The sequence below is a fragment of the Etheostoma spectabile genome, chromosome 18, assembly GCF_008692095.1.
Source record: "Etheostoma spectabile isolate EspeVRDwgs_2016 chromosome 18, UIUC_Espe_1.0, whole genome shotgun sequence".
NCBI classification, from domain to species: Eukaryota; Metazoa; Chordata; class Actinopteri; order Perciformes; family Percidae; genus Etheostoma; species Etheostoma spectabile.
In genome coordinates, this window is record NC_045750.1 from 3,287,342 (window position 1) to 3,306,176 (window position 18,835).

The window sequence follows — 18,835 nt, forward strand, 5'->3', positions numbered from 1 at the left end:
AAGCATAACGTACTGTACAACGTACTAGAAAATACAGAATATGAATATATAAATAAAACAATGAATAAATAAGTAATACAAAAAAATGAGGACAGCTCCCTAAAACTTCGAGGCATGTTTTAATGCTGGAAATAGACTTCATGAAATCAAGCTTTTACTTTTAAATTCCATTTTCGGTTTACATTCGGCCAGCTTGACGCAACAAAAACGTCAGCATGAACGTAAGGATGATGCGCAGCGCTATCTGGGAGCTGATTGGTCATGTCTGTAACTGGTCCGTTCAATATTATCTTCCCCACTGTAGGTGCGTGACAAGTGAAGTGCAGCGGGCAAAATTGTAACAAAAAAGTGAAGAAATAAGCTACGAAGCCTCGTCATACGCCAAAAGTATGACTTTTGTTAAGTAGAGTTAAGTAACAGCATTGCCATGGGAACAGAGGAGGGCCGTAAAGCTGATTCGGCGAAGAGTTTCTATCCGAGTGATGAGGAAATTGAGAGGTGGATGTCCAGCGCCTTTGACATGGTCAGTCAGTCGTTCAGTTAACGTCTTTGTTTATGATTTACCATTCAGTTGTTAATAGTAAAGTTCCAAATATTTGCTAAATACAAATAACTCACATTACTATGTGCAATAAACATTGTAACAGTGCAAAAAATAACGAGTGCAACAGACAAAAAGGACAGAAAATAAATGTTAATAAACGTGAAAACACACAAAAGAGCAAATAAACAAAAGCAGTGAATGAAAAAAAGTTATTAGCACAATAATTGATAATAATCAGTTGCAGTTGTAATAAAGATAGAGACAGTGATGCTTTATTTATCTAAAACAGGGGCGTAGCGCAAAATTCTGGGCCCTGTAGAAAGGCATTTTCAATGGGCCCCTCCCCGCATCCACAGCTATTCATTCTAGCGTTTTTTTGGTTCCTCCTTATATGAGGGCCCTGGGTACTCGGTCCCATTTTTCCCCCAAGTCCGACACCCCTGATCCAGAAGGAAATGAATAGCCCAATAGCTTATACACAACATACATACACATAGGCACACGACATCCATGCACACATACTGTACATAGTACAAATACACAAAGGAACATAGTCTATTGTCCCGTACAGTAAAGTTAGTAAATCACCTACATATTCATATTCATATATTCATAGATGTGTCTTTGGGGACTGTGCTCTGTGAGTTTGGTTTCTCCTTTGTAGTGTGTACTACTTCCTGGCTGTGTGGCTGCTGCGCGCTGACATGCTTTGACTGTTTTACTGCAGGCCAAAGATGCTCTGGAGAACGGAGAGGTGCCGGTCGGATGTCTGATGGTCTACGACGACAAAGTCGTGGGCAAGGGGCGGAATGAAGTCAACGAGACCAAAAACGTAGGAAAAATAGAAGCATGTCCTGTCTCCAGTGGGTTTCCTGTTCTGGTGGCTTGAGATGGAGCCCCACGCAGCTACGTCAGTTTACTAAACATGCAGATCAGATCAGAATAACGGCAAATGACATTTCTGTTGTTTATTGGTTCGTCATTTTAGTCAAAACACGAGCAGGTAAAGGTACCAAAACCACCACAATAACTTCATATGTGACTACCAATGTCGACATTGAAGACATTTTATCCAGAAAATACATTTATTGTAAAAACTTTTTAAAAAAATGAACAGGGAGCTAAGCATTATCTTCATCCAGCTGAAAGACTATACATATCTGTGTGTGTGTGTGTGTGTGTGTGTGTGTGTGTGTGTGTGGTAGGCTACTCGCCACGCCGAGATGGTGGCCTTGGATCAGCTCCAGGACTGGTGTTGCCACAGCAACCTGGATGTGAGCAGCGTGTGCGAGCGAGCGGTCCTGTACGTCACCGTGGAGCCATGCATCATGTGTAGCGCAGCCCTGCGCCTGCTCAGTATCCTCCCCCAACCTGCGTGTGTGTGTGTGTGCGTGCGTGCCTGCGTGTGTGTGTGTGTGTTAGCTGTTGTTCCTTCACCAGCTGACAGACATCCCGGTGGTCGTGTACGGCTGCAGGAACGAGCGGTTTGGAGGCTGCGGCTCCGTTCTGGACGTTTCCTCTGCACACTTACCTCAGACTGGGACCACGTTCAAGGTGTGTGTTTGTCCCCAGAGTCTTATTTTGTGTGTTTGTTTGTCTAGCTGGCATTTGTGTGTTTGTTGATGTTTGTGGAAAACCTTCAGAGAAGAGCGGAGGCTGTTAAAGCAGAAGATGTTCAACTGTCACATTTGGGTGTCTACATACTTTTGGTGTGTGTGTGTGTGTGTGTGTGTTGTGTGTGTGTGTGTGTGTGTGTGTGTGTGTGTGTTGTGTGTGTGTGTGTGTTTGGTAGTGTGTTTCAGGTCACAGAGCAGAAGAAGCTGTAGAGATGCTGAAGACATTCTACAAACAGGAGAATCCAAATGGTGATCAGAAACTCTGTGAATCATTCGCTATATATTTGTTTTTCTCCTTTCCTCTTCTATCAATCATTCTCTGTCTCTCCTCCTCTTCTTTCTCTTCTTCTCTCATGTTTTATAACTTTTTGTTTCTCATTTGTGACTTTTTATTCCTGACTGTTATGTGACTTTTCTCTCTGTTTAATCACACATCTTTTCATCCTTTCTACATCATGTCTTTACTGTTATCTTCTTTGTTTCTTTTTTCATTGCATTGCTTTTATTAACTTTTATTTTGTTTTCTTTTACTCATTTCTTTCTTTCTTTTTTCCCTCTCTCTAACCGTGCTATACTTTGTCTTTTTCAGCCCCGAAACCTAAAACAAGGAAGGACTGACTCCTGGGAGAAAATCAGTTGAATATTTGGTTTTTATATTGCTTGTCTTTACCGTGCTACGAACCTTTTTGTTATTTTTATGATGTAATAAATGACATTAAAATAAGCAAATGTGTGTTTCATACAGACGTCCTCAAACAAGAGTTGCTTTCGCACCCGTGTGCCGGCGAGGGACCGGCACCTTCTCTCTGTGGAAAAACATTTACCATAGACGGGAGAAATTAAAACTACCATCACTTTCCAGCGATAAACCTCCAAAACATCCGCTGTTCATGAACTACAACTCTGTGTCATCTTGAACTACAGCTCTGTCATCATAAACTACAACTGTGTCATGAACTACAACTCTTTGTCATGTTGAACTACAACTGTGTGTCATGAACTACAACTCTGTCATCTTGAACTACAGCTCTGTCATCTTGAACTACAGCTCTGTCATCTTGAACTACAGCTCTGTCATCTTGAACTACAGCTCTGTCATCTTGAACTACAACTCTGTCATCTTGAACTACAACTTTTTGTCATCTTGAACTACATCTCTCTGTCATCTTAAACTACAACTTTGTGTCATCTTGAACTACAGTTCTTTGTCATCATGCACTACAACTTGTGTAATCTTGAACTACAGCTCTGTGTCATCTTGGACTACAACTCTGTCATCTTGAACTACAACTCTGTCATCTTGAACTACAGCTCTGTGTCATCTTGGACTACAACTCTGTCATCTTGGACTACAACTCTGTCATCTTGTGTAAGTCCATACTTTCATCCACTCAGAGAAGCTGCAATCAAAACAAAAATATGAAATGATCAACATGAATAAGTCTTATTTAACGTGATGGATGCATCACTGTATTGAATCCTGTTCTGTCGGTGGCGTTTTGCTTCTCAGCCAAAAATAATTAGACTGTTCATCACCACGCAGTTCACATGTAAAACACACCACTTCCTGTCTCATTTTTCTGAGAACGAAACAAAGTGTGTGTGTGTGTGTGTGTCAGCGCTTCTCAACAGGAGTGACCTTCACAGCTACACACACACACGCTGACACAATTCAGACTTTCTGTCGTTTCACTTCCTCTCAGACACACACACACACACACACCACACATACTGTGGCAAATCGGAGTGTGTGTGTGTGTGTTCACAGTATCTGCAGCTGGGAGAAGGTGAAATAAACGTGTGTGTGTGTGTGAGCCGAGTGTCGGAGAAAGTGTGCAGAGTGAGTGGGTGGGTGCATCTGTGATGTGTGTGTGTGTGTGTGCATGCGTGCATGTGTATGTGTGTGTGTGTGCACACGTTTCAGATGTCCTGCTGTTTTTTCAACTATTTCAAACTCTTCTCACTTTGTCTCTTTTTATAGGTTCACAGCCTGTTCTCTCTTCTTCCTTCCTTCCTGCTTTTGGTGGCTGGTAACTTCCTTCCTTCACCACTTCCTTCCTTCCTGCTTCCTTCCTTCCTGCTTCCTTCCTTCCATTCTTGTTCTTTCTTCTGTGCTTCTTGCCTTCCTCCATCTTTTTATCTTTCTACATTTCCTTTCTTTTACTTTACTTCTTTCAGAGGATTATCATATCATTGTTTGTGTTACACTTTCCCTTTTTTCTTCCCTTCTTTGATCTTTACTTCATACATTTTTTCACCATTTTCTACTTCCTTTGTCTTTCTTCCCTCTTTTCTTTCCTTTCCTTTCCATTTTTTTGTGGCTCCTTGCTATTTTCTGTTTGTATTCCTTTACATATTCCCTCTTTTTCCCTTCTTTCCTGATTAATTTCCTCCATTCCCCCAGTTTTCATTTCTCATCCCTTTTCCTTCCTTCCTTCCTTCCTTCCTTCCATCCTTCCTTCCATTTTTCTTATATATACACCGCAATCATCCATTTCTGGATCTGTTATTCCTTCTTATTCCCTTCATTCTCTCCTGTGTTCTTTCCTTCTTTCATTCTTAATGTTTTCTTACCTTTTTCTACTTCCTTTTTACCCTTTGCTTCCCCTCTCCTTCCTTCCTTCATCTTATTTCCTTTCTTCCTTCCTGTTTTCTTTCTTACATCAATGATTCAGTGATCAGTCATTTTACCTTCTCTTGATCTTTTCCAATTGCCAATCATTTACATGTTTTCCTCCCCACCTTCCTTACTTCCTAGCTCCCATCCTCATTCCGTCCTAGCTCCCTTTCTCATTCCTTCCTTTCTCCCTTCCATCCTTCCTTTCTCCCTCCCATCCTTCCTTTCTATAATGTTTCACCATACCAGTTTTGTCGTTTCTACTTCCTCTTCTTACAGACATGTAAAACACATGCACAGTCATCATCCTTGCAAAACAAAAACCCAATATCATCCCATGTGAAACAGCTTTTAGAACATCCGTTTCACATGAACATATCATTTTTAGTTAAATCACAGAATCATCATTCATCACAAATCCAAACTACAACATTGGAATATTTGAATATTTGGACTACAACACGAGTCCAGCTCCTCTCTGCTCGTTACCATGTCGATCTTTGCTAATGAATGCAGCGCAGAATATTCCAGAGTGTTTGAATGTGTCACGGAGGATTGGAGGAGTAGACGTGTTAATGAAGAGACGACACACACACACACACACACACACACACACACACACACACACACACACACACACACACACACACACACACACACACACACACACACACACACACACACAACACAGAGCAATGCAGTTAGCTGTTAACTGTTGTGTCAAAATCTCCTTGCCAAGTTGACAGTAACACACACGCACACGCACGCACACACACGCACACACACACACACACACACACAGTCGATCTCCAAACTAATCAGCAGTGTAATATGAGCTGTCATCTTGTGTAAAGGTGAAGCAACGACACTGTCAGGGAAATAAGTGTGTGTTTTTTTTATTATTTACTACCAACGGACCTGAGAGAAGGTTTTTGTTTAAAGAGGAAGCGGTGTGGGGGGGGGGGGGGTTCAGCCTGTGTTCAAACAGGAAGTGTTGCGTTGATGTGTTTTGTGGTTTCACATTTTGATCTTTAGTTAGAAAGGAAGCCAACTGAAATGGTGTCTCGCCCCACCCTTCTGCTCAGCGCCGGGGGAGGAATGAAACACTCCGTCTTGTTTTCTTGTCACATCATTTCTACTTTACCCTTTTATTCCATCTTTTTTTGAATATTTCTACATTTTCCCCTGTTCTTTATTTCCGTGGTTCATAGTGTCAGGTTCCCCGCTTCCTTTCTTCTTTCCTTCCTTCCTTCCTTATTGTTTATTTCTGTTATTACTTCCCTCCCTGCTTCCTTCCTCCCTGTTTCTTGTTTGCATTCACTCACTTTTCTCTGCTTTTTTTCTTACCCATTTTCCTCCATTTTTTTTGTATCTTTCTACATTTTTCTTCCTCCTTTCTTTTCTTTCAGTGGTTTGTTTTTCTTTAAAAATGTCCCTCTTTGATTACTTCCTCCCTTGCTTTTTTCTTCCCTCCTTTAATCTTTACTTTATTTCTCCAATGGTTGCTATGATTTTCACCCATTTTCTACTTCCTTTCCTCTTTTCTTTCTATCTTTTACATCTTCCCTCTATCCTTTCGGTCCCTGCTTATTTCATGCCTCCCCCAGTGTTCATTTATAAACCCCTTTCCTTTATTTCTATTTTTTGATAGAAAAATTGTCATTGTCTAGTACGTCAGTGGCGTCATATGCACCGTACGGCCAGAGTTACCGCTTTACGACAAGCTCTGTGTCACTTCCTTTGTTCCATCGAGGCTTCGACAACACAGCTGACAGGTTAGGCTCTCGCTGTCAACACACGTGATGGAAAGACGCTTGCTAACGTGTTAAAGGACATGCTGAAATATTCACTCTGACATTCTGGCTCCGCTCCGGATGCCATCAGGCGGGATCTCTGGTCGTAATCACTCCTTCACTGACCAATCAGCATCATTAGCAGAATGCTAGCGTGTTATGGGCAACAATGACTCAACCTGTAAGAAATCAAAAGGACATAAGTACTCGTTCATTCAACTTCCGAACTGCAGTGTAGTCCATGTTGAACTCGCAAAAACTACAATTAAATCTGAGATTTCTAGTTCCATAGACTCCCATTCATTTTGCACTCGCCTGCGATCGCCCCCCAGTGGGACTCTGGTGGAACTGCAACCACATTCAGTACAATGGGGCTAAATAAGGAGTGATCAGGCTCTCTGTAGATTAGGGTGACCAGACCCCGATTTTGGCTACCTGTCCCCGGCTGGATCTGTCCCCGGAAATGTCCCCGGTTTTCACTGTGACTGAAAGACCCGAAATTGGAATGAAAGAAAGAAAGAAAAAAAACTGACAAAACGGAGCCGATAATCGCACACCCAACACACGCAGACTCCAGGCAGCCAGAGCCCGCGCTGCTCAGAGAGGTTTTAGAAGCCGTGTGTTACGATGCTAAAATCACTGATTATTTACATGGAGTCTGGTGCGTTTAGCGAACGCAATTTCGCGGACTTTCATGTTTTAAAAAGGATCTTAATCTTTAACAGAAAGGTCGACCTCCTTAGAAATCCTTTCCATAATGTTGTCAGACACTTAGAATATTAATCTGAGTCTGTTAGCAGCAAAACAAGCACTTTTATGAACGTAAATACAAGCTGGACAATTATCCTATTGACTTCCATTGCAGCGATCTCGTTTAATATGCATCACTGTCAAAGGAAAATATGTCCTCAGTAGTTTTTGTTGTATCTGATTCTCAAGGAGCTGTTACAGAAACAAGCCTTGAGCAGTAAAGCAAAAGCTGTCAGTAGTTCAGTAAACATTACAACATTATGAAATATTGAGACTTTCTATCTTGAAATATTAAGACTTTCTATCTTGAAATATTAGGACTATTAGACTTCATATTTTGAAATATTAAGACTTTCTATCTTAAAATATTAGGACTTTTTATCTTGAAATATTAGGACTTTTTATCTTGAAATATTAGGACTTTTTATCTTGAAATATTAGGACTTTTTATCTTGAAATATTAGGACTTTCTATCTTGAGGTGTAGTGGAGTGGAGTATGAAGTAGCAGCAGGGGTGGGTCTAGGATCATACCGGTCTAGTGTCCCTGTTTTAAGTTTTACAAAAATAAAAACATTAGGCCTACTTGATTAGGAGGTAAATACACTTCTGAGTTGAAAATGTCCCCGGATTTTGTCTGAGAAATCTGGTCACCTTACTGTAGATGGGCTCTGGGATAAATTACCATGGCGATGTACACCCGGAAACAAGTGACCCGCCGCCGCGACACACAGCCCTGGGTGGAATGGGAAGTTTCCTCCGGCATCCCAAATCTCATACACGCCTCTGGACAGCTACCTCAGTTCTGTTCTTCATTCTGCTTTATTTACTCGGTGGGTCCGCTCCTGTAACAGGGTCCACTATGTGTGAGTGCTGCTCATTTCATGTGTCTAATTGTGATAAGAGTTTGGGTTTCCATGGTGACAGAGAGCCGGAAGAGGCAGTCAAGAGGATTGGGTACATTTTAAATCGCTTCACGGTGTGTGTGTGTGTGTGTGTGTGTGTGTGTGTGTTCCATCCAGTAATGAAACTAAAGCCAATCATTAACTCTAATGTTTCTTTTCCACTTTGTCCCTGAGACACACCGTGGTTTATGTCATTGAACATTTACTTTATCTAATGCAGTTTTTATACCTTGACACCGTGATACATTCTGAGATGATCCTCGTACCCATAGGCGGGATTTACGGGGAGGGGGGGGACGTGGTCCTGCTGCTGCTGGTCTTGTCTGTAGGCTACACGTTTCCCATTGATAAAATAAAAATAATAGCATTATATTTTTGTGTTTGCACATATTTCCATCTATATAACTTTTATCCTGTATCTTAATTCCCCCCCACATCATCACATACCCTGGGGGGCCGGGGGGGCTATTTTAATTCCAAATACCAAGGGAACTTTATCAGGATGCATAGTATCCTGATCCATGAAATAACTGGCCTTTAAAAATAAAAATGTGCTTGCCTCTATGGGAATTTAACATGGGGGGGGGGGGGTATACTTATGCTCCCTGTATTTTAAGGAAGAACATATATTTATTTATGAAACATTATTCATTCACAAAGAACATTGGTGTCCTTAAAAGGTTGGATTTTCCTAATTTTTTTGAATTAAGGCATTAAGATCAATTTCCAAAAGAGTTTTTTTCTTCCTCTTTTTAATCAACTTTAGCCTGGGGGGGGTAAACGTATGCAAGCCACTATATCACACGCAACACTTTAGGGGTTTTCTCCCAGGATCAGGAACCTTTTGTGCACACGGCGATCTACCTGACAGGTGTGGCATGTCAAGATGCTGATTAAACAGCACGATCGGTACACAGGTGTGCAGTGGGCTGGTCCCAGTAATCAGCCTCTTGCTAAGCAACACCTGTCAGCTGGAAGGAGACGTACTCCCAGAGTAACAGAACGAGAGAGAGAAAAAGCCTTTTGTGTGCACAGAAAAAGTCTAAGATGTTTTATTTCAGCTTGTGAAAAATAAGATCAAAAACAAGTGTTGCGTTTATATTTTTGGCCGGGGTACATTTCCGGGTGCTGAGGTCACATAATGTATAATGAGCCAAAGCTGCTTCCTTCCATAGGACCTACCTTTCCAAAATAAAATCAATGGGAGTCAATGGATAGATCATTATTTTTTGGTCCGGTTTGAAATTTACAAAAAAGTAAACAAAAACATTAAAAAAAAGTAACTAAAGCATCAAAAGTGTCAAAAGAATTGGTCAGAGCAAAATGTCAAAAGCATCAAGCAGCAACTTGATTGGCCGACGGCCCATTCAAACGATACGATGATCCCTGAACAGGCGACTGACTTGCCCGCCGTGGCGTTCCCCTTGCCCCGGGCCTTCGGGCAACGCTTTACTGTTGAACCCGGGAATGAAACAAATCTATTCAGCCACTGTGGGGATATTAATGTCATGAAAATCAATAAATCTGCCCGCAAATCTGAGGTTTCAATGAGGCTACGTTTACATGTGGGCGGCCATTTTCCTAAACAGACATGTCAACCTCTTCGTTTTAAAAGATAACATCATGCACGGCTGTCAGTATTCAGAAAAGTGTTCATTTTACCCGTGTAGGTACGCCGTCAACGCCGTCAAGAGCACGCCAAACCTGGAGGTGACGAGAAGCTCAAGCCCACGTCAGCCAATCAGAATCCCAGCAAGGAATCACTTCCTCTCTCCCATCTTCTTCTCTTCCTCGGCTACTTCAACCTCCGTTTGTCTCCGTTTACATGCAAACGAAGATTTCCAAAATGTGGCAGGAGGTTTTAGAAGGACTCGTTTACAGAGGCAAATTCTCCATTTGCGTGTAAAAATAAGCATGTCCGTGTAAACGGGGTCGGACTACATCATCTACAGGCTGTAAGCGGTAGGAGACACAACATAACTGACTCAAGGAAACACACATTTGATCATTTGAGCTGGGGAAAACAAAAACACATGGCTGATAAATAAAACCCTTTGAAAACGTCTCCTTAATGATATTAAGAAGATACTGAACTGGGGAACAGGAACTCAAGTTTTATTGATTTTGTACCAACATCTAGTGTGTAGTGTGACTCATGAGATGAATAATAATGCTGCTCAACACATTATTAATGTTTGGTCGTTTTGTTGCTGATGAAGGAATTCATTCACTTTAAGAAGTTCATACCAGAAAAGCAGATTACAAATACTGACTGTGTGTGTGTGTGTGTGTGTGTGTGTGTGTGTGTGTGTGTGTGTGTGTGGTGTGTGTGTGTGGTGTGTGTGTGTGTGGTGTAGTATGTTGGTGTTTGAGCGTTTTGTCCACTGTCCGCCACATAACAAAGCCAGACGGTTGCCTAGTGTTTGCCACTGTAAAACACACACACACAAAACAAAAAGTTTCCACTTTGTTCGTCACCCTTTCCTCTATATTTACATCTAACGGATGGTTTTCTATGATGTTGGGTATAGTTCAAGGGTAAATGGTCTTTTCCACTTCCGCCAGAGGTCGCTTGTGTTTCTGTTCTTGTGCTGTCCTGGGGGGGCGGGGCGGGGCGCGGGGCGCGGGGGGGCGGGGCGAGGCGGGTCCTCTCCTGCCCGACCGAGGCCGACTCCTGCGCCAGGCTCAGTCGAGAGGAGATCACTCACCTTTGACCTTTTCTGAAACACAGAGGAAAGACAGGAGAGTGGAGTCAGCAGACTGTCAAGGCGTAGGCGTGTGTGTGTGTGTGTGTGTGTGTGTGTGTGTGTGTGTGTGTGTGTGTGTGTGTGTGTGTGTGTGTGTGTTTTATCTTAATTTGAGTCAAACTAGAGAAAAAGTCACACTTCGATATTGTCTCTCTGGTGGGTCAGATGGATGGGGGAGAGCGAGTGTGTGTGTGTGTGTGTGTTAGGATTTTTATGACTGAAATGTATAAAAATACAAACTTAAGATATGAAACTTAAAGTCCTTTGAACAAAAACACATGCCAACAGGCACATTGTAGAGCGCCCTCTGGTGGACAGACTATAAAACACCAACGTTCATTACATGAACATAAATATTCATTTATCAGAATCATTTTGTGATTTTTTTTATTTTTTTTTTAAATCGGCAAATGCCGATTCCGATAAATCGGGAAATGCCTAATATCGGCCAATAATATCGGCCCACCGATATATTAGACAATTAGTCTAAAAAAAAACTAACAATAATCTTTGCCCGTTGCCTCTCTTTGTGCCATTTTTCACTTTGGGCTGCACTGAAAAATCATTTGATTCTTACCAAGATAACAAAAACTTAGATTTAGAAGTGTTGTTTTAAGAGTGAATTTCTTATTTTAAGTGTTCAACTTTACACTATGATCTGAAATCAAGCACGCTCGTCAAGTGAAATGATCTTGCTGCATGGACAGATAATTTCACTTGTTTTGAGTTCCCTCAGATTTAGTGTTTTTATCATATTTTTTAGACACGTCTCATTACAGAAGACGGATGGACACAGTGTGTGTGGGGTCTACCTGTGTGTGGCTGGTCCCAGATGTAGCTGTTGAGGATTTCCCCGAGGGTGTAGAAAACACAGATCACCGCTGTCATGGCGCTGAAGAAGACGACCCGAGCCAGCGGCGTGATGCGCTCCAGCACCGGGTACACCCACACGCCCGTCACCTGGTGCACCCAACACGTCCTGGGCGGGCGGGGACACAAGGAGTTCAAATGCATTCAGAGTATTTTATATTGTTTTATGTGGGTTTGTAGCAGTGGCGGAATGTAACTAAGTGCATTTACTGAAGTGCTGTACTCAAGTACAAACTTTAGGTACTTGTACTTTACTGAGTCTTAAATCATGCCACTTTCTACTTCTACTCCGCTACATTTCAGAGAGAAATATTGTACTTTTTACTCCCCCCCCCCACCAACCTCCCTCCCTACGCACATTTTTGCCCTTTCATACTTCTGGCTACGCCCTGGATTCACACGCTATTGCAAGGTAATGTAACTCAAAACACACCAATAAAAAGGCGTGTCACTTCATTTCATGAGATCAGTCGGAGATTAGTAACAGGTTGTATTTATGCTACATTTACCCAGTTTACAAAAGCCTGCTCCATATTTCCTTTTCAGCTTCCGCGAGTGCTTCTGCGTTGCGTTGTGGTATACAGGAGTAAAAATTCAGGTACATGTGTCACTTGCCGACGTAAGTCGAGTGAAGATGTGAGTCTTGCATCGCTTTGCGACAAGTAGCCTACAAGATGCTAACGAGAGACTTGTGTAATGTCAACAGTAAAAAATAGACCTAATTAACGAAGTTGGTTCACAGCTGGCTACAATTTAGCATCAGACACAACAAAGACTGTCAGTTGAATGGCGTTTTGAGCTAACGTTAGCAACCAATAAATCCTAGATAGCTACGACGTTTTTGAAATGATTTTCATCTTTTGTAATTGTTTCTAATGAGAAAAGTTTATAATTTCATGGATGTCACAAATTTCAGTATGACTTGTTTTTCCGTAAACCTTTTAAATCTGAGCATGTGCGACTCCCATCGGGGAGTCGCACATGCTCATATTAGTAGTGCATTGTGGGTACATTAGTGGACTGTATAGTTAGTGAAATTAAGCGCTGAGAATTCAAACACCACTACAAAATGACAAACAGACTACATGGTGCACTAGTTCTGTGATAGGGAGCGGTTTCCCACACAGCTTGGACGTGTTGTGTGTGGTGTTCATGGAGCGTTGGAAACAGGAAAACATTTTGGTACCAGAGGATGTATCCCACGCCGAAACAGCACACGGCCGCCAGACCACACGACCTGCCAGGGTACCGATGGTGGGTGGTCCGCATCTCGATGATGATGAAGGGGAGAACAGTGGTGTGCTGAGAGAGACGGACATTAGGACAGAGAATAAATATGATGCTACAATTTGTGTTTAGTGAGCCGGAAACTTTCAAATGAATAAGAAAACAGACAAACAAAAACTCTGAACTGTTGGGATGGATCTCTGTTCTCTTTGTTCTCTTTGAATAATTAATTCATGTCTATATACAGCGTCTGTACGTGTGTGTGTGTGTGTGTGTGTGTGGGGGGGTTCAGACACCTGTGTATATTCACCTAAACACCTAACATTTTCACTGGAGGGCATGGCATGTGCTGCTATTTTCGATGAAGCCGTTTCTCAAACGAAAAAAAACACACACACACACACACACACACACACACACCACCACACCACACACACACACACAAGAATTGGGTTCAATCATTGTGGCTGTGGCTCACAGTCACACTGCGGTAAACAAACACACACCAAACTGGTAATAACACACACACACACACACACACACCAGTATGTATCACCCACAACCATCAACCAGTAATGCCCCTGCATAACTGATACAGTGGTTTTGGTTTTCACACTTAAAATTAAATTAATCAAGCAAGTGTAATGTATCCTCAGCTTGTCTGTCTTCATGTGAACTACTCTCTCTGTCCACTAGGGGGCACTCAAACACAATAGACAGACACATACACAAACAGACACACACACATAATTGTCTCAGCAGAGTTGAGACCTCTTACCTCATTTGCACTCTTGCACAGCTGTAGATCAGTGTTTTGTGTGTGTGTGCGTGTGTGTGCGTGTGTGTGTGTGTGTCTCTCTCAGAGTATTCACCCTGGAGCTCTTTTGTCTCCAGCCGTCAGCCTTGTTATGTTTCGGTGAGATAAACGACGACTGGGATTCTTCCATCTGTTAATTTTTCCGACACCGATGGTTAGAAATGATGTGTGAGTGTCTCATTGGGTGTCGGGGGCTGCAGAAGGTGTGAATGCTGCTACGGCGTTTAGGTTTCGGGTTTTAATCCCGGGTTTGTCTGAAGACTCAAACCCTCCGACACTGAACAATACAACACATCATGAAAATGAACCACAGTTTAGATTCAACTGATTCTTCAATGCAGCAAATTTGTCCTTCAGAGTTCTAAAAGTCCACTTAAGGCCCGGACACACCAACACCGAAGCGACGCCGAGTGCCGACGGCGGCTGATTAGACGAACGCGTCATGGCTCTGGTTTGTCCGGAAATTCAAAACCAGACCGTCATGGCGGCTTGCTCTAAATACGATCTCATATTTTACAAAAATAGTTCACCGAGACGGGTTTCTGAAAACATTTTAGGTGAGAAAATAGGCTGTGCAGATCCACAAAGGTCAGTTTAAAAGATTTCGTTAGCACTCCACCAATCAGATTGGTCATTGAGTCCGACTTCCTGCCCCCCCGACGGACGATGGCATGGAGCACACTGAACAGACTTGAGTCAGCGACGTCAGACTGTCCGACGGCCGATTATCAGGTTTAGGTCTAGTTTTACTAGAAAACATGCCTTTACCCACATGTTAATTTCATAATTTTAATTTGCATGAACTAGAATAGTTTGTATCTTGCAACTTTAAGGAAATCTTTAAAGCTGGTTGTAATTCGACACAAGAGGTTGGAGAGCGATGTATGGTTTGTGATCTGGTCATATTTCCACTTGTGCACTTGTGATGAAGAACGACAATGGGACGGAGAGTACTGCTGTGAAATTGCAGCATTTACCTCACCCCCTGAAAAAATTAGACAATATCTGAACATTTCTTTTATCTTCACTCGCAACAATCTAAAAAAAACTTACGGGAGAATACAGAAGCCCAGCGAACTGACCAATGGCAGCCTTGCCCACCTTAAGGGGTGCAGAGGACACAAAAACAAGGCTTGGACGAGCAGCTACTCAGGCTGCAACGCCTTTTTCAAGCTTGGATTGAAATGCCTAGCATGTCAACACAAACTTTTAACCACTTCAAGTCGACCTTAAAACTCCAATCAATGCAGTTTCACTGCCGGTGGACTCCAATCAAGCTCTAGACACATCTCAAGGATAATTAAAGCCAACGGGACACACCGAATAACAGTTTGAAGTGCCACAGCAAAGGAGTCAGAATACTTATACATGCATCTCGTTGTTATTATGAGCTACAGACTGGCTGAGTGCTTCGTGGGCAAAAACGGCCATTTAATCCAGTTCAAACTAAATCTAGGGTGCAAAAAGTGAGTGTGGGTCTGAGTCCTTTCTGATGCCACTGTATAGAATTTCCACTGGCGGTAAAGCATGTTTTCTTTACTTTAAGCGAGGCTGGGCAACTCCTCGATAAACTATGGGGAAACCTGAAATATAATGAAAATATAACCTATTTAAGAGATTAAAAAGTATTTTTGTGTTTCAAAGCTAAGAAATGAAGGCTACGCCAAACCTGTACGTGGCATTGTCAGAAGCTCAAGCCCACGTTAGCCAATCAGAATCCTGAAAAAATAGCAACAACAGCAAGGAATCACTTCCTCTCTCTCAACTGATTGACTCAGTTTACATGCAAACGTGAAAACGAAGAGTTCAAAGATCTCCACTCTGGCCGGAGGTTTTAGAAAGACATGTTTTCAGAGGATAATTCCCCGTTTGCATGTTAACGAAGGGCGCACGAACGAAGGGCGGCTGTGGCTCAGTGGTAGAGCGGTTGCCTGCCAATTGGAAGGTTGGTGGTTCGATCCCTGGCCCTGCAGTCCCATGTCAAATTGTCCTTGGGCAAGACACTGAACCCCGAGTTGCCCCTGGTGCTGCGCATCGGAGTGTGAATGTGTATGAATGTTTATCTGATGAGCTGGTGGCACCTTGTACGGCAGCCTCGCCCATAGTGTATGAATGTGTGTGAATGGTGAATGTTTCCTGTATGATGTAAAAGCGCTTTATAAATACAGCACATTTACATTTACAAACGAAGGGAAATGTCTCAATTTGTCAAAATAACCGTGTACCTGGGCATCCAGATAGCGCAATGGTCTGTGCGGATGCCCATGTATAGAGGCTTGCCCCTCGTCGCAGCGGGCCCGGGTTTGAGTCCGGCCTGTGGCCCCTTTGCTGCATGTTGCTCCCCCCTCTCTCTCTCCCCTTTCACACGTACATATCTGTCCTGTCTAGAAATAAAGGGAATAAAACCCCGAAAAAATAACTTAAAAAAAAATAAAAAATAACCGTGTACGTGTAAACAGGGCCTGAGTGTCCTCTCATTTCAGGTGTGATTGGTCACGATTGGTTCACATGTGATTGAAGGTTTGGGTTTCTGTGGGAAGTTTTAGTGCCTGGTGTGGAACTGAATGTTTAGAAGTTATTCACCACACACACACACACACACCACACACACACACCCCACACACACCACACACACACACACACACAACACACAACACACCACACACACACGCACGACTATGTGTGCTGGACATCAAAACGTATGGGCTTTAAAAAATAAGGTTTGTTTTAAAGTTATATCAGCCACTGTAGTGCCAACACACAATTAATAATACACATATATATATATCAACACACACACACACCACACATAATATATATATATTATAATATGTATAATAATAGATATTAATAAATATATATATACATATATATATATATCAATATATATAATATACAATATATACAATTATATATAACAATATGATATATAAATTATATATAGTATATATATAATATATATATATAATACACTAAACAATAATATATATATATATTATTATACAACATATATATATATACATACATATATATATATACATACATATATATATATATTACATACATATATATATATACATACATATATATATACATACATATATATATATACATACATATATATTATATTATATATATCTAGATATATATATATATATATATATATATATATATATATATATACACATACATACAGGTAAAAGCCAGAAATTAGAATATTTTGAAAACTGATTTATTTCAGTAATTGCATTCAAAAGGTGTATCTTGTAATTATATTTATTCATTGCACACAGACTGATGCATTCAAATGTTTATTTCATTTAATTTTGATGATTTGAAGTGCAACAAATGAAAATCCAAAATTCCGTGTGTCACAAAATTAGAATTACTTAAGGCTAATACAAAAAAGGGAGTTTTTAGAAATTTGGCCAACTGAAAAGTATGAAAATGAAAATATGAGCATGTACAATACTCAATACTTGGTTGGAGCTCCTTTTGCCTCATTACTGCATTAATGCGGCGTGGCATGGAGTCGATGAGTTTCTGGCACTGCTCAGGTGTTATGAGAGCCAGGTTGCTCTGATAGTGGCCTTCCAACTCTTCTGCGTTTTTGGTCTGGCATCTGCATCTTCCTTTTCACAATACCCACACGATTTTCTATGGGGCTAAGGTCAGGGGAGTTGGCTGGCCAATTTAGAACAGAAATACCATGGTCCGTAAACCAGGCACGGGTAGATTTTGCGCTGTGTGCAGGCGCCAAGTCCTGTTGGAACCTGAAATCTCCATCTCCATAGAGCAGGTCAGCAGCAGGAAGCATGAAGTGCTCTAAAACTTGCTGGTAGACGGCTGCGTTGACCCTGGATCTCAGGAAACAGAGTGGACCGACACCAGCAGATGACATGGCACCCCAAACATCACTGATGGTGGAAACTTTACACTAGACTTCAGGCAACGTGGATCCTGTGCCTCTCCTGTCTTCCTCCAGACTCTGGGACCTCGATTTCCAAAGGAAATGCAAAATTTGCTTTCGTCAGAAAACATGACTTTGGACCACTCAGCAGCAGTCCAGCTCTTTTTTTCCTTAGCCCAGGTGAGACGCTTTTCGCGCTGTTCTTGGTCAACAGTGGCTTGACACGAGGTATGCGGCAGTTGAAACCCATGTCTTTCAAGCGTCTCTTGGTGGTGGATCTTGAAGCACTGACTCCAGCAGCTGTCCACTCCTTGTGAATCTCCCCACATTTTTGAATGGGTTTTTTTTCACAATCTTGACTAGGGCGCGGTGATCCCTATCGCTTGTACACTTTTTCTGACCACAGTTTTTCCTTCCCTTTGCCTCTCTATTAATGTGTTTGGACACAGAGCTCTGAGAACAGCCAGCCTCTTCAGCAATAACCTTTTGTGTCTTTCCCTCCTTGTGCAATGTGTTGATGGTCGCCTTTTGGACAGCTGTCAAATCTGAAGTCTTCCCCATGTTTGTGTAGGCTTCAGAACTGGACTGAGAGACCATTTAAAGCCCTTTGCAGGTGTTTTGAGTTAATCAGCTGATTAGTTTGTGGCACCAGGTGTCTTCAAAATTTAACCCTTACACAATATTCTAATTTTGTGACACACGGAATTTTGGATTTTCATTTGTTGCCACTTCAAATCATCAAAATTAAATGAAATAAACATTTGAATGCATCAGTCTGTGTGCAATAAATAAATATAATGTACAAGTTACACCTTTTGAATGCAATTACTGAAATAAATCAAGTTTTTCAAAATATTCTAATTTACTGGCTTTTACCTGTATATACACACACTACCGGTCAAAGGTTTGGGGTCACTTAGACATTTCCATTGCACTCCATTATAGACAGAATTCCAGCTGAGATCAGTTGCATTGTTTTTTTAACCAGGGCAGCAGGTCATTATGTGCTTACATAATTGCAAAAGGGTTCTCCAATGTTTT

General features: G+C 41.7%; 2 protein-coding genes across 3 annotated transcripts in view; one reads left to right on the plus strand and one right to left on the minus strand.

Annotated features, from left to right (window-relative positions):
• The first annotated feature begins 225 nt into the window (after positions 1-225).
• On the plus strand, positions 226-2,873 carry adat2 (adenosine deaminase tRNA specific 2). Of its 2 annotated transcripts, XM_032542804.1 has the most exons (6): positions 228-523; positions 1,272-1,376; positions 1,750-1,900; positions 1,992-2,098; positions 2,337-2,409; positions 2,750-2,873. In XM_032542804.1, the coding sequence occupies exons 1-6, from the start codon at positions 428-430 to the stop codon at positions 2,776-2,778; spliced, it is 561 nt and encodes a 186-aa protein (XP_032398695.1). In that variant the 5' UTR covers positions 228-427; the 3' UTR covers positions 2,779-2,873. The 2 variants fall into 2 exon arrangements, with proteins under 2 accessions (XP_032398696.1, XP_032398695.1); XM_032542805.1 differs by lacking the exon at positions 2,750-2,873 and having other exon boundaries at positions 226-523; positions 2,347-2,409.
• A 7,444-nt stretch (positions 2,874-10,317) lies between these two features.
• Positions 10,318-18,835, minus strand: part of aig1 (androgen-induced 1 (H. sapiens)) — a 28,403-nt gene continuing 19,885 nt past the window's right edge. Inside the window, exons 4-6 of the mRNA XM_032542790.1 lie at positions 13,027-13,142; positions 11,783-11,949; positions 10,318-10,943 (exon numbers count right to left, since the gene is read on the minus strand). Coding sequence (XP_032398681.1) covers positions 10,924-10,943; positions 11,783-11,949; positions 13,027-13,142 — 303 coding nt within the window. The 3' untranslated portion in view covers positions 10,318-10,923. The remainder of the gene's footprint in view (positions 10,944-11,782; positions 11,950-13,026; positions 13,143-18,835) is intronic.